This window comes from Artemia sp. Qi Xiang Cuo, unplaced genomic scaffold (assembly GCF_049724085.1).
Source record: "Artemia sp. Qi Xiang Cuo unplaced genomic scaffold, ASM4972408v1 HiC_scaffold_22, whole genome shotgun sequence".
Classification (NCBI taxonomy): Eukaryota; Metazoa; Arthropoda; class Branchiopoda; order Anostraca; family Artemiidae; genus Artemia; species Artemia sp. Qi Xiang Cuo.
The window spans coordinates 2162927-2178493 of record NW_028297431.1 but is presented as its reverse complement, the minus strand read 5'-3'; the positions used below and the strand labels follow the sequence as shown (position 1 = coordinate 2178493).

The window sequence follows — 15567 nt, the reverse complement described above, 5'->3', positions numbered from 1 at the left end:
AATAAATACCTTTTATTATTTGGAACAATAATAAATATCTTTTACTCTTTCAAATTGTAATACTTGTTTCACTCAAAAAATGTATCCTTCAACCCTTAAAGTCCAATATATAAGCCTAGGAAATTTGGTATTAGCCTATAGTTGGGGCTATTGAGAAGGAAACATTTGAAGACAGCAATTGTTCCTTTACAATATGAACAAAAAAAGTTAAAAATTTTGAAGGTGCTTCCACTATACTTTATCCCACCCCACTAATGTGCAAATGTATTGCCAAAATTGTATATTTCCCATCTATTTTTCTGTTTCTTGACTTCATCAATGTTTATTTAATTTTAAAAAAAAAAAGGGTTTAAACAAGAGTGATGCATGGCAAAATGCATGGGAAATATATGAGTAGGGCTATATACTTGCAGATTAGGGGAAGGGGTAAATTATAATGGAAGTGCCTTCAAAATATCTTAAATACAATTTTTCTCCATACTTTTAAGTGAGAATTGTTTTCTTTATTTGTTTCTTATTCAATAGCTCTAATATAAGACTAATAAACCTTGATTTCTGTTTTGGTAAATTTCTAGTTTAGTGGCTTTTTGCTGTCTTGGAAAATATTTGAGTCAGGTGAATGAATCTTTCAAGAATGCATCAAGATAATAATTAATAATCTCTTAGGAAAATATTTTGAAATACTTACCTCCACCTCCTTCTCCCTTTAGAAGGCATTGATATTTCATGACCTTAAACAATCCTTGTGAATTCAATATAATTATAGATAACACATTTTGATTGTAATTCAACTTTACTCCCTCCCCCCACCCTCACTGTGCAAAAATATTGGCTAGCCTAGCCCAAATTCTATATTTCCGATATATCTTCTGTTTCTTGATTTTGTCACTATTGATTCAATTTTTGGGCAGACTGTTAAGACAAGAGTGAGTGTAAAAATGAGTAGGAAATATATAAGGTAAAATTCTAGACAAGCTACTTTTCGATATCTTGGAAGAGTTAGGTGAGGAAAATAAAACTTTCAGTGATGAATCCAGGGCCGAAAACAAGCTCTGGGAAGGTATTGCCATTCTATTATGTTAAACCCCTTCTGATTTCTAAGTCTTAGAATTTTAACAAAACAGCATTATATCTTAATTTTGAGTTTCTTTTTCTCTGGTTTTAGTTTGAAAATGCAATTCCTGTTATTAGAGTAGAATTTTAAGCCATATCAAGGGTTTTTTCCTAAATTTAGGAAATGTATTTCCAAATTTTTGAAACTTCCCAAATTTGGATTGAGCAAAGTTGTAAAGCTGAAAACACTTTTTTTGTATTTTTTTTGTACTAGCAGAAGATCTATTCTGCATGGTTTCACTTTTATAAAACAAAGGTTTTTAAATGTCATCAAAGGTCAGTGCCATCTATTGGGGAAAGGAGTAGAGATGGGTTGGCTACTTCAAAATATCTTTCAAGGAAATACTTTAGTCTGCAAACTCATCCCAGAACGCTTCATTTTTGTAACCTAACCCCTTCCCAAGATAGCAACAAATAGATTGTCTAGAATTTTACCATATATAATTCAGACTATATATTTGCATGGGCGCCCGTAAGGGGGACCAAGGGAGGGGGGCACCTTCACCTCAGTACTCTTAGCATCATTAGTTACAGTAACTGTAGTTGTATTACTGAAAGTATACACATAGTGGCTTCTGGCTAGTTCAAAATCCCCCACAATGTACTCTTAAAGATCTACTTGAGATATTACTTTGTCACCTTTTTGAAAGTCCACATGCTCATATTTTGTTTTGATTTAGCTCAATGTCTGCCTAAATATTTCTTGTAGTTGATTACTGCGGATGTAGTTATATTCTCTTTGGACTATTGCTGTGAGGGTCGTGGTGGGGGGGGGGGCTTTCTCAAAGTCATAATTTCTGGACCTTTAAACTATACTGAACAAAATGGTTATCTCAAAATTTTAATGGGATGTGTTTGGGGAAGTGATTGAGGTGGGGGAGGGGGAGCTGGTTGCCCTCCATGAGCTCTTTTTGAATTTCCTGTGACATTTCTTTTTATAAGAAGTACCCCGGTCTAAAAAACAAAACAATATATTGTGCCAACATTGTTCTTTACTTATGCAGCACTACTGTGCTGCCTATGATATTTTGTGTTGAGATTTTAATTATACAGCACTGGAAGTACAAATTAGACCAGGTAAGCCCCCCTATAATTCAGCCTATGGGCACCAATGTATATTTACCCATTAGGGGCGGGGGGGGTAAAGTATAATAAACTTGCAGTTAAAAAGTGTTAATTACAACAGTCTAGAGAAGGACATGTAGAGAAGGAAACATGTTAAGGAAACAATTCAAAATATGCAGAATAATTGTAGATAACACATGTTGCATGTATCTCAGCTATACAAAAATAGAACTTCACCACAGACTTTAGCCAATTTTCAGTGAAGATACGCCCAGGAAAGAGGAGGGACACGCTAAATTCTTCGAAAAAGTTATTCACGTAAAGAATCCATCCCTTAGTGGTCGAAGCTCTGCCAGTACTATCTTAATGAACCCAAGGTAAGGGAGAGAGCTTTTTCCGTCTATTCTCTGGAGTATTACTTAAGGTATACATTCCCACTGAAAGAGGTGATTTTGCGAAAAGTCTGCAGTTGTAATTTGCCCGAAAGAATAAGATATTTATATTGTTTGTTTCATTAGCCTCAGGTCTGTCCATTCACAGGGCTAGAATTATGATGTTGTTAAGTCTTTTTCCTGGAGAATTATCTTAACATGCTTAAAAAATAGAAAATTATTTTTCAGCAATTTTCAGCCTATATTCAACTTGCTTTCGACCTAAAATATAATGTAAATTAAATTTCAAAAGTTTATTTTGGTAGATCGATTAAGTTGAATTTCATTTATGGATGATAGCAGAATTGGTGACTGTCGTTTACTCATTCGAACAGCAGGAGAGTAAAAAAAATAACAGACCCAAAATTGAACAGGGAACATTAACCTTAAAATGTCTAATTTGCTTACTGTATACTTTACTATGAATAATATAAATATTATAATATAGACTTAAATATGAACTGAATATTATGGATAGTGTGAATAACAAATATAAATCGTTAAATGATATAAATATGACCAATTTGATGTCAAAAACGTGGGAGAAATTCCTTTGAAAAAAGTTCGTCATAGAAAAGCAGTGTGGTCTTAGAAATAGGTTCATAGGCTATTAGGTAGGCAGTGTGTGGTCTCAAAAAAAAAAGATATTGTAAGGTATTATGGTCGGAAAAAAAGTTTTTGCTGTTAATGGAGTTAGAAAAAGTTAATGGAGAGATTTAAAGCAGGGCCGTTCCCAGGGTTGGTGGCGCCCGGGGCAAAATTAATTACGGCGTCCCCCTCTCGAATTAAACATAAATAAAAAAAAAGGCCTGTTTGAGAAAAAGAAATTGCCCCATTTCTGTCCATTATAATGCCGTTTCAACACAACAGAGTTAACTTAGTAAAGAGAAAAGTTTCTTCCAGGTATCGTTATTTTATTTTTTCCAGGTCTTTTCAGTTAAAGTAGATGATCGTAGAAAGCTGGTGGGATCTTCGATCGCAAATTTTAATTATACTGCCATTTTAAGGGCCAAATTAGAGAATAAAATTAAGACAGATGTCCCGTTTACTCCCAGTCAGCTTCTTAAGAAGGCTCGTTGTACCTGTCTATACCCGTGATTATTTTAGAATCACTATAGATGGCATTAAATGATCAGATAGCTGTCTTAAACCAAAACCTAGCAATGAAAAACTGCACACATTGATTTTGATCATATGCATGATTCAAAGAATTGAAGGACTTTTTAAGTCTACATAATCCTTGCCCTGTGTAACTGAATGCCTTAAAAATAGCCCTTGGCTATAAGTCTTTCAAACTTACTCCCCCTCCCTTGCCAGCTACATTAATATAGATAATATTCGACCCATAATAGTTTAAAAACAATTTAGACAGTAATTTTAAATGGTCAATTAACCATCTTTAACCAGAACTTAGTAAATACATAATACCCGCATAGTGTTGTATTTCTGCTCAAGTTTCCGTTGAAGAGTTTCTCAAATAGCTAATAGTTTGGAACTGAAATAAGGGTTTCAATATAGTAGATTACTTCAAACTTAGAAGAATTTTTTAGAACAATATTAGGAGATTCGATTTTTTACTTTTATTATGTGGAACGGTTCTTTAATCAGAATGATTTTAAGGGTATGTACACTTGAAGCAAAGGTCTGACTGCTCCAAACAAATGCCCAACAAGGTTGCTGTTGAGAGAACCGCATAAAAGTATGTGTCTAAAATTACGCATATATTTAGATTTCACTCTGGTAGATGCAAGATCTTTACATGAACCTGATTTCAAAACGCATAAAATGTCTATTTTCATCTAAAGCTATAGTATCAACTCCTCTTTACTGAAAGCAAAAAATACATTAAACAGCTATTTTTCTTTCATTAAAACACGTAAAAATGTCTAAAAACTAATCAAAATCCCAGAAGAAAATTGTTTTCGACATGCCCAACTTACAGATACGCACATCCAATGTCAATTACTGCATTTTGGAAATGATGCCTCATTTTAGTTCTCCTTCCCACTTATTTGACAAACATCAATATTTGTATTTGTCCTTGCAAGATCATTATTCATTTGTAATAAAATTTAATAAGAACAAAACATCTTCAAACTTACTCTTTATACATCCCATAGTCCCTTTGTCTAGGCTGATGAAGTGCGTTGTATATACTTCTTGTGGAGACGTCAGTAGCGTCAAATAGGTAACCTGACTTTCAGCAAATGATAAGTCAGATAGGCCATTGTTCTCGTTGTCAGATATAGACTCATCAGAGCTTTTGCTTGTATCAGTGCTGGAAAATAGAAACTTATTAAGAATAGGATAGACCTTTCGGACGTCGGAAGACGTAAAGTAATGCTATTGGTAAACGCTAACGTTGTGACGCTAAAATTTGAATAGTTCAAGGGCTGGAGAGACATAATTCCTGTGTTTCAAAAGCGTTTGCGTGGGGACAGCAAACATGATTTTTCTAAAAAAAAAAGAAAATGCAGCCCTTCTTCTCAATAATTAGCATGGATACTCCGAAAAGAAAACTGGTTTGGTCAAGACGTCAATTATTATATTAAGTGAGATTGCAGATATTTATGTTTCTTCCTCTTTTCTTAGGTGAATAGTTTGTCTCATCCCTTTTTGCCTCAGTTAAAAAGTAAGATTAAATATGACATTCTGGCAATATGACCAAGTGATGCGAAAATGCTCTCAAACGCGACACAGTGAAAGTTGCCAAACTTTTGCTAGTCCTGGCCAGAAAGCTGGTCTCTATTTATCCCCAAATCTTATACTGGGACTAAAAGGAATTTTCCGGAGATGTGAGAACACTTTCAACAGCCATATCAGTTCGGATAAGATCTTATTGTAGTTAATCGCAAACGCTCTTTATGGTTAAGCAAAAATAAGTGAAAGTTTCTAACACAATATTATCTACTTTTAATTTTTTTTTCTTTTATCTAATTTCCTTTGAATTTTAACTCCCCCCTCCCCAATTACACTTTCTTGCAACCAGGACAACAAGGCAACAACTAGGGCAACAAGCTGCCCTAGGCTCTGTGGTTGGAGGAAAGTTGGGAGGATGCCGTGGATGGGGTTTCTGAGCCTTTTTTTTATTTATGTTTAATTCGAGAGGGGGACACCGTAATTAATTTTGCCCCGGGCGCCACCAACCCTGGGAACGGCCCTGCCTTAAATCTCTCCATTAACTTTTTTTACCTCCATTAACAGCAAAAAACTTTTTTTCCGACGTTAATACCTTACATTAGTTTTTTTTTCTGAGACCACACACTGCCTACCTAATAGCCTATGAACCTATTTCTAAGACCACACTGCTTTTCTATGACGAACATTTTTCAAAGGAATTTCTCCCACGTTTTTGACATCAAATTGGTCATATTTATATCATTTAACGATTTATATTTGTTATTCACACTATCCATAATATTCAGTTCATATTTAAGTCTATATTATAATATTTATATTATTCATAGTAAGGTATACAGTAAGCAAATTAGACATTTTAAGGTTAATGTTCCCTGTTCAATTTTGGGTCTGTTATTTTAGCTACTCTCCTGCTGTTCGAATGAGTAAACGACAGTCACCAATTCTGCTATCATCCATAAATGAAATTCAACTTAATCGATCTACCAAAATAAACTTTTGAAATTTAATTTACATTATATTTGAGGTCGAAAGCAAGTTGAATATAGGCAGAAAATTTCTGAAAAATAATTTTCTATTTTTTAAGCATGTTAAGATAATTCTCCAGGAAAAAGACTTAACAACATCATAATTCTAGCCCTGTGAATGGACAGACCTGAGGCTAATGAAACAAGCAATATAAATATCTTATTCTTTCGGGCAAATTACAACTGCAGACTTTTCGCAAAATCACCTCTTTCAGTGGGAATGTATACCTTAAGTAATACTCCAGAGAATAGACGGAAAAAGCTCTCTCCCTTACCTTGGGTTCATTAAGATAGTACTGGCAGAGCTTCGACCACTAAGGGATGGATTCTTTACGTGAATAACTTTTTTCGAAGAATTTAGCGTGTCCCTCCTCTTTCCTGGGCGTATCCTCACTGAAAATTGGCTAAAGTCTGTGGTGAAGTTCTATTTTTGTTCTTTTTTGGTTAAATGGAGTTCTTTACTTTTTTTTGAAAAACTTATTTTGTGGATTTTTTTTTAATAAATATCAATTTAATGGTCTTTTAAGTTTCCTTCAGGTAAATACGCGCAAAATCTTGGGTGACACAATTTAAATATCACGAGGGGGTATCAGAATTTAAAGGTATCAGAATTTAAATCTTGCTAAATCCAAGCTGGGGAAATTCAATGATAGGGTGAAACCCAACCCGAGTTTTTAACCACTGAGAAAGTCAGCTGTACGAGTCGACCTGATTCCTGACTCGCTACAAAGTATACCTAATTCCAGATTTGGCGTAAATATGCAACAATACTCAATTTCTTGTCTGTTGACTTTGTTTAGTTCTTGGGGGAGAGATCATTGACAGTTATGCTAGAGGAACAATTTCATCATATTCCTTCTGTATAAGCATGTATTCTTAAACAGTTGAATACGATAACATAGACACAACTAGTTTCGTCTATTAGAAAAATTTATAAGAAAATCTTACCATAATTATTAAAAATGTGAGTGGGGTTTCATCATTGTTTTTATAGCAAACCAGGGGCGTAATTTGCTATGGAACAGGGGGGGCACCTGTCCCTCCCAGACCTTGGCTCCCTCCCCCCCCCCGTTGAAATGTATTTTCTTCAAAAATCTTTTCAAAACTAAGACAAGCTTGCATAATTCAAGCATCCGCTGAAACGGGTCAGTTTTCTTTCCCCCCCCCAGGATTTTGACGAAATTACGCCACTGTAGCAAACAAAAAAATATAAGATTTTGAAATTGTGTCCTCTCTGGAAGCCAACACAGGCGTGCCACAAATCCCAGAATTGTACATTAAATCAGTGTTTTCCAAGTTTCAATGCGATACCTACATGAATTATTTGAGTAACTTCACATGGCTATAATAATTTCACGCAAAAAAACACGTTACATCAAATTTTTTTCTATAAATTTTGACCTTCACAACGTTTACGATGCCTTGAATAAGAAAATGGTTGTAGGTCATAAGTATATTTGTATTCACACCATTTCTATTTTTTATTTTTCGACATCAGATCCCCCACAAAAAAATAAAAAAATAAAATAAAACCAATTTAAGCAATAATCCAAAAGCAAATAAGAACAATTTCTAATTTTAATTTATAAAAGGCACACAGACAGAATTACACATAAATTAAATAATTTTTAGGCTATATACCAAAACTTCCCTTCACAAAAACTTGCGATTACTGTCCTCAACCGAACATTTTTAGATTTGAACCACAGTTTATATAATTATCCAGTATGATCTTTCCCTATCTCACCCATTATAAAAACCCGGACCAAGGTGCGAGTGCTCCAGAGAACGTTTTTACAGATATAAACATAAGCGGAATCAGATCTTTTCACGGGTAGACAAGTCAGACTGTGATCTAATCGGAAACAAGTGGAAACCCGCTAATACGAATAATGCACTTTGTTGGAAACAATCGGAAACAGACTAACCCGCTAATGCAGAAAGAAGTTGGAGGAGCTTTTTGTTCGTACCGAGAATGAAGACTAGAAATGATCTTCATAGAAGATCATTTCTATGAAGAGAGGTTTCATAGAACTATCAAGTACTAGTTTGACGCTTGTATTTCCCAGATATTGGTCTTCATAATAGTTTGTATTCCCAGTTCTCCCTCAGATCACTCTTAGCTACGAGCCGACTTCAATTTCACCATTCTTTGATTCCAACAAGGTTGAACATATAAGATTCTAACTTGTGTTGTATTCAATGCAAGCGCAGTGGTTGAGTTGCACGAGAGTTAAGTTGCACGGTGGTACAGTTGCACGGTGGTTCTGTTGCATAGTGGTTCAGTTGCATGGTGGTTCAGCTGCATGGTGGTTCAGTTGCACGGTAGTTCAGTTTCACGGGGGTTCAGTTGGACGGGGGTTGAGTTAAATGGGGTTGAGTTACACGGGGGTTAAGTTGCACGAGGTCTCAGTTAAATGGGGTTCAGTTGCACGATGGTTCAGTTACACGAACTATCATATTTTTTTTAAACAATAAAAAACTTTAGCGTAAAGAGCGAGACGTTGAGGAGGGGACAGCCCCTTTCGTATACGGAATAGTTTCTGCTCGTTTTAAGTTTTAATGTCGCTCCTTACTTTCAATTAAAAAAAACTTTTTTTTTATTGAATTTTCATTCAGAAAGGACAATTTTTTTAGAGCATTTTTATTTACGAGAATATAGAAGGAATAGAATGAAATTGTATTTATTAAAATCTAAGATGGGGGAAGGGTTATTTTTTGTTTTATCAATTTTTTCAGTGAAAATATCAAGAGCTGGTATTTTCAATCAAATACAAAAGGAGGATATTTCAAAACTCATTAGGGAAATAATCTGAGGGAAGAGGCCACTGTCCCGTCTCCCTGAAATACAGGTAGCTGGGTGTCCCATTTTCCTAATAATGTATCCTTAGTTCCTTTTTCTGGCAAATTTTGCTATACTTCCTTAATTACTTCCTTATTTACTGCGAGAAAGTTTGACTTTCTCACAACTCTATTTTTTTTTAACAACAAAAAAACTTTAGCGTAAAGAGCGAGGCGCTGAGGAGCAGACAGCCCCTTTCATATACGGAATAATTTCTGTTTAAGTTTTAACGTCGTTCCTTACTTTCAGTTAAAAAAAAAACTTTTTTTTAAATTTAATTTCCATTCAGAAAGGCCAAATTTTTTAAAGCGTTTTTATGAACGAGAATGAAGAAGGAATGGAGTGAATTTGTATTTATTAAAATCTGAGATGGGGAAAGGTAATTTGTTTGTTTTATCGATTTTTTCAGTGAAAATATCAAGACCTGGTATTTTCAATCAAATGCAAAAGAAGGAATTTTCGAACTCCTTAGGGAAGGAATTTGGTGGAAGAGGCCACTGTCCCCTCTCCCTGAAATCCGGGTTGTTGAGTATTTCTCCCATTTTTGTAATAATGTATCATTAATTTCTTTTTCTTGCAGATTTCGCTATACTTCCTTAATTACTTTTGTTGAAAAATTAAAAGTTTATGACTCAAACAATAGGTCATAATAAACTAATTCTCTTAATATTGGCTTGTTTCTGTGCAAAAATCATTTCATTTTGTTTCTTAATTTGCTAAAGTTCCTGTTTATGGTAATTTTTTATTATTTTTAAAACCAGTGAAGCAAAAACTAAGTTTTTTAAAAAAGAAATCTGAACCACGTATGCTAGAAAAATTCTAGGAAGTTGAAGTATAACTAATTAGTATGCGTGGCTTGGAATAAATTATTTAATATTCTGTGGAATATAAAGCGAGATTATCAGAATAAATTGCGCAGTTAAGTTGCGGTCACAATGAAGACAGTTTCCACTTATTGTAATGCTGCTGTTATTTTGAGTACGTTTCTTGACTATTATCACTTTATTTGCATGACCTTGAGCTCTTAAGCGTCTACTTTTGAAGTTATTTAAGTATATTAGTTGTTTTTGGGTATACCTGAACTATTATATTTAAAAACATTAGCTCATATTAGCTAGTGTCATATAAGCGCTAGACTTGAGACTCCTTGTCCGTGAGGACAGGGACTCGATTCCTGGTGTCACCGGTTACTTGGTTTGAACGGGGGTCGGTGGCCTGACTCTGAAAGCTCAGCCAGAGTCGACCCAGCTCTAAATAGGCACCTGGAGAAATCTAGGGAAAGTAAATAGGAAGAGTATGCGAAAGGTGTAACGATTTTTTAGCTCCAAACCCTTATTGATGATTTAGATTTGAAACGTTTATGATAAATGTATTATTTGGATTTTCTGTTTCTTCTTTAATTTTTCTTTGATTCTATCTTATTGCAATGTATCGCTTTTCTTTGTTACTTTATAAATAATAGTATCTCACTTGGACTTTGATAAGATTAAAAAACCAAACAGGATGCATTCGTTTTTCTTTTATCATACCATTGATTTCCTTATAAAACAGCTATAAAAACAGCATTTAACGAACGAATCCTAAAATCGTAATTCCACTTTCACTCCAAAATTCAATTCAAAATTCAATAATCACTGGCAAAAGCTTTTGCAAGCAATGATATAGTTGCAGATTTTTGCAAATATGAGTTTGAAACCTATGTAATAAGGTTTTTTGATACGCTGAATCTGACGGTGTGATTTTCATTAAAATTCTTTCACTTGTAGGGGATGTTTCCCCCTCTTTAAAAAATCAGGTAAATTTTCTCAGGCTCGTAGCCTTTGATGAGTAATACTAAACTTAATAAAATTTATATGTTTAGAATCAACATTATAAGCCCATTATTTTTATGCATTTATTGACATGAAAATTCCGTTTTTAAAAGTTTCGATTACTATTGAGCCGTATCGCTTGTTTTTTTTTTGTTTTTTTTTTATTACGTATATGTTATTACGTATATGTGGGAGTTCTCCCCTTAGTCAATACCACGCCCTTTACTTTAAAAGTTAAAAAAAAATTAATTCACAAACCCTGAATCACAAAAGCCGTTTAAATAGAATAGATAGCTCTTTTGAAAGCACTAAAAAAACTGTGGCGTAAAGAGTGAGGTATTGACTTGGGGAAGAACCCTCTCATATACGTCATAATTTCTGTTCGTTTTAAGTTCTTATGTTGCTTCTTACTTTCAGTTGAAAAAACTTGTTTTTTTTTTATTTAATTTCTGATCGTTTTTGAATAATGCTCGGAAATCTGGCGCACCCTTCATAGAAATGTCCCTTACTCCAAAGAAACATCCTCCACGGAAAGATTCTCCCGAGTAACCCCCTCCTCCAGCCCCCCCACCAGAAAAAAATCCTTCCTGAAAATGTCTGTATACTTCCCAATAACCAAAACAATATGTAAGCAATGGGCAAAGTTCATATCCTGCAGCCCTTCCCCTGGGAACTGTGGGGGATTAAGTCATCCTAAAAGACAAATTTATTAGATTTTCGACTATGCTGAACAAAATGGCTATCTCAAAATTTTAATTTGGTGACTTTGAGAAAAAAATGAGCGTGGGAGGGGGCCCAGTTGCCCTCCATTTTCTGGAGGGCACGCATCGTGATCTTTCTTCGAGCAAAAAAAATGCAAATATCTACCTTTTTGAAGATAGGAGCGTGAAACTTCTTTAATAGGGTTCTCTGATAAGATCAAAGTGATGGTGTAATTTTCATTAAAGTTAATTAAAAATGCAAAATTCCATATTTTTGTAGATAGGAGTTTGAAGCTTCTTTAATAATGTTCGTTGATAAGCTGAATCTGATGGTGTGAATTTCGTTAAACATAATTAAAAAAATTTGCAATTAAGACAAAATTTTATTGTTTAAAAAAAATGAGTTGTGAGAAAGTCAAACTTTAGCGTAAAGAGCGAGGCGTTGAATTATTTCATATACGGAATAATTTCTGTTCGTTTTAAGTTTTAACGTCATTCCTTACTTTCAGTTAAAAAAAGCTTGTTTTTTTATTTCATTTGTGAACATTTTTAAATTAATGCAGGTTTTGATTTTGGCTCACCGTGCATGAATAACTAAAACAGAATTCAGTGTGAGACCACACTGAACAAAATGTCTATCTCAAATTTTGATCGGGTGACTTTGGGGAAAAAATGAGCGTGGGAGGGTGCCTAATTGCCCTCCATTTTTTTGGTCACTTAAAAAGGGCACTAGAACTTTTAATTTCCGTTCCAATGAGCCCTCCCACGATATTCTAGGATTACTGGGTCGATACGATCACCCCTGGGGAAAAGAAAAAAAAACAAAACAAAGAAACAAATAAACACGCATCCATGATCTTTCTTCTGGCAAAAAATGGAAATTTCCACATTTTTGTAGATAGGAGCTTGAAACCACTACAGTAAGGTTTTCTGATACGCTGAATATGATGGTGTGATTTTCATTAAGGTTCTATAACTTTTAGGGGGTTTTTCCCCCTTTTTTCGAAAATCTGCCAAATTTTCTCAGGCGCGTAACATTTGATAGATAAGATTAAACTTGATGAAGCTTATATATTTGAAATCAGAATTAAAATATGATTCTTTTGATATATTTATTGGTATCAAGATTTCGTTTTTTAAAGTTTCGGTTACCATTGAGCCGGGTCGCTCCTTACTTACGGTTCGTTACCACGACCTGTTTGATTGCCGCTCTTTCTCTGCAGAGGAAAGATTTGTTTAAAAAAACATTTAGATTTTGAAGTTTCCTAGCTTTTGAAGGTCCAATAAAGGGTTTACACCAGGATTTAAATATTAAATATAATAGAATTTTTCAATTTCTCCCCGAGCTACAAATACATACGTAATATATTTGTATATATTTATGTATATATTTTATATATAAAAATTATATTTATCATAAACATTTTATATGTTATAATCATTGAGTCTATTGCACCGCAGTGGAGTGATCTCTGCTCGACAACACAGAAACTGGGGGTTCAACCCCAGCTAACTCAAGGATGGATAATAAGTTTCCTACCTGACCTTGTAAAAGAGACCCAGCATATAAAACGTCAACAATTTTCAACGTCCTACGCGCCGTCAATAGCTCTGGATTATTTTTGTCCTTTATCCTTTAGTCATCGAACACTAAATAAATAAACTTGATTAAGAAGCCCGTGTGACAAACTCCACTCTAAAAGGTCAAACATCAAACTGACTCACAATGTTTTCCTCCCCGAATGCAGTGTTACCTGCCAGATGTCTGGTTTAATGTTGCGCCGCCATAAAAGTGAAAATTTGCCGATAGCGCCATTTCTCAGTGAAAATGCGCTGAACGAACGATTTTCCACAAAAAAAAATCAATTTAAAAAATACAATGTGCAACTACCTAAGAAAAAGCACCTAAATGGCGCACATGCATCTGGCAACTCTGCCGGAATGGTTCATACTTTAAGATCAAAACTAGCGACGAACCTTACTTCAAATCTGCTCCGTTTTCATCTTATGGATCAGCCATACTGTTCTCTGAACGGTTTAGCAAGTAACATTCACGGAGGGCACGAAGGGCAAATCCAGCTTTTTTTGGGGGGGGGGGCTATGGGGTTTTTACAAACAAAACCATTAAAAAACACATCCAAATTTGTCTTATATACATTTTTGATTTTACAAGTCGGGCAAACTTTAGAAAGGGAGGGGGGAACCCTGTAAGCCTCATCCCTGATAGTGCCTTGGAGGGCACTCATATTCAATAGACGAAGAACATATACAACGTAAACAAATCCGGCATATCTCCTTCTGGATAACCTATTACAAGTCAGATCACCATTCAGTGGGGCATGGACTAACCTTTGGGAATCAGGGTGTAAGAGCAATGTCACGTCAAAGAAGGCCACGTTGTCTCTTGCTTGATTTCCTCTTTTGTTCTTAGATACCTTTGCTTAATTCAACCCACAAGCTGATGTGCTACTCCTCATGCAGCTCTTGTCTCGGCACGTCATCACGTTCTGCTGGATACAGTCCTGGACCATTGAGGACTATTTTGATACATCATGGATCCCATCGAGGGTCATGAGGACAACAGTCAGTTTTGACGGTATTAATGTAGAATTTGTCTGGCCAACACGATTTTTTATGCAAGGAGGCGCTTGCGTTGAACTGCCTTAGTGACAAAGGTATTCAGTAGCATTCTCCATAATGATGATGGTGCAGATGTCACATTCTTGCCCACGTCATTGTCATATAATCTTATCTGCCACTAGATCGGGGAAATTTGACCCAAGAATATGCCTTGTGCAATAATTGGTCCCCATCGAAGAATAAAAGCCCCATCATCTTAACTTCATCCATAATCAATTCCCGTGTTCGTTGGACCACTTGTTGATGAAGGTGGACTCTACAATACACTGAAAAGCAGCTCATCCAAATATCAAAATTATGTCTAAGATAGAATTAAATTTCCATTTTTCGTTCCAATTTTTACACCTTCTTTGATCTTTGGCTTTGATTAATCCGACCGCAAACACAGCATGAATAATACTCTAGTCACATTACAGGCACACTTGTGGATAATGTCACGCATGGCTACAGTGCAAATAATACATCCCATTCGTGATGCGCTGCTTTGAGCAATGTTCACCCTTCAAACGCCATCTTTCTGATTGACTAATCAGAGTGAAAATTCAAAGTACAAACTTTAAAATTAGAAACATAAAGAAAGAAAAACGAGCAAAAATGGGGTTTTTATAGGCCAAATGAAGATACTGAAAACAAAGCGAATATTTCGAGAGGACAAACGCCTCTCTTCTTCAGCGCGAAACGAAACGATGTATCAATAAAAGCCAAAAATTAAAAGAATAAAAACCAAATACCTAACAACCATAAAAGCGAGTTATTCGCCAATATCCGCGATTTGCACAAAATCAAAAAAAACATGAACTGCCATCGACGGATACTAGCGAGCAACTGACAAATGAAAGGAATCAATTCATTCACTCGAAAAAACAAAACGAACCAGCAATTAAATAAGTTGGAAAACTATGTCATTTGATTTCGGATTTTAATTAAGGCATTTCTTGAAGACACCCTTTCAGACCTAAGGGGTTGTTCACGTGTTTGATTAGATGACTGGGAAAGTAGTTCAAAGTTTATTTCAGGGATTACTAACGTATTGGCTTCTCTTTTGAGAAAACCGAAATATGACTCGTTTATTCTTAAATCACCGGAATCTCTGTTTAAAGCTAGACCTAAATGTTGGTATTTATAAATTTCAACAGCTTCTCTGTAATGCTGGACAATACCTTTATCATGCGAAATAAGGCTAGCTTGATTAAACAAAATAGTATGGTCTGGTTTTTCAAAAATGTGCTCTGCAAGGGCAGAGTCAAAGTTTTCTGTTTTTTTCCGCTTTTTCAGTGTATTATTAATTGAACTAGAATG

At 35.0% G+C, this 15567-nt stretch overlaps 1 protein-coding gene across 1 annotated transcript in view; it reads right to left on the bottom strand.

Annotated features, from left to right (window-relative positions):
- LOC148939046 (uncharacterized) overlaps positions 1-13444 on the bottom strand; it is a 49437-nt gene extending 35993 nt beyond the window's left edge. The window contains 3 exon segments of the mRNA XM_089107349.1: positions 689-742; positions 4712-4887; positions 13383-13444. Of these exon segments, the coding sequence (XP_088963475.1) occupies positions 689-742; positions 4712-4887; positions 13383-13444 (292 nt within the window).
- Between the last annotated feature and the right edge of the window lie 2123 nt (positions 13445-15567).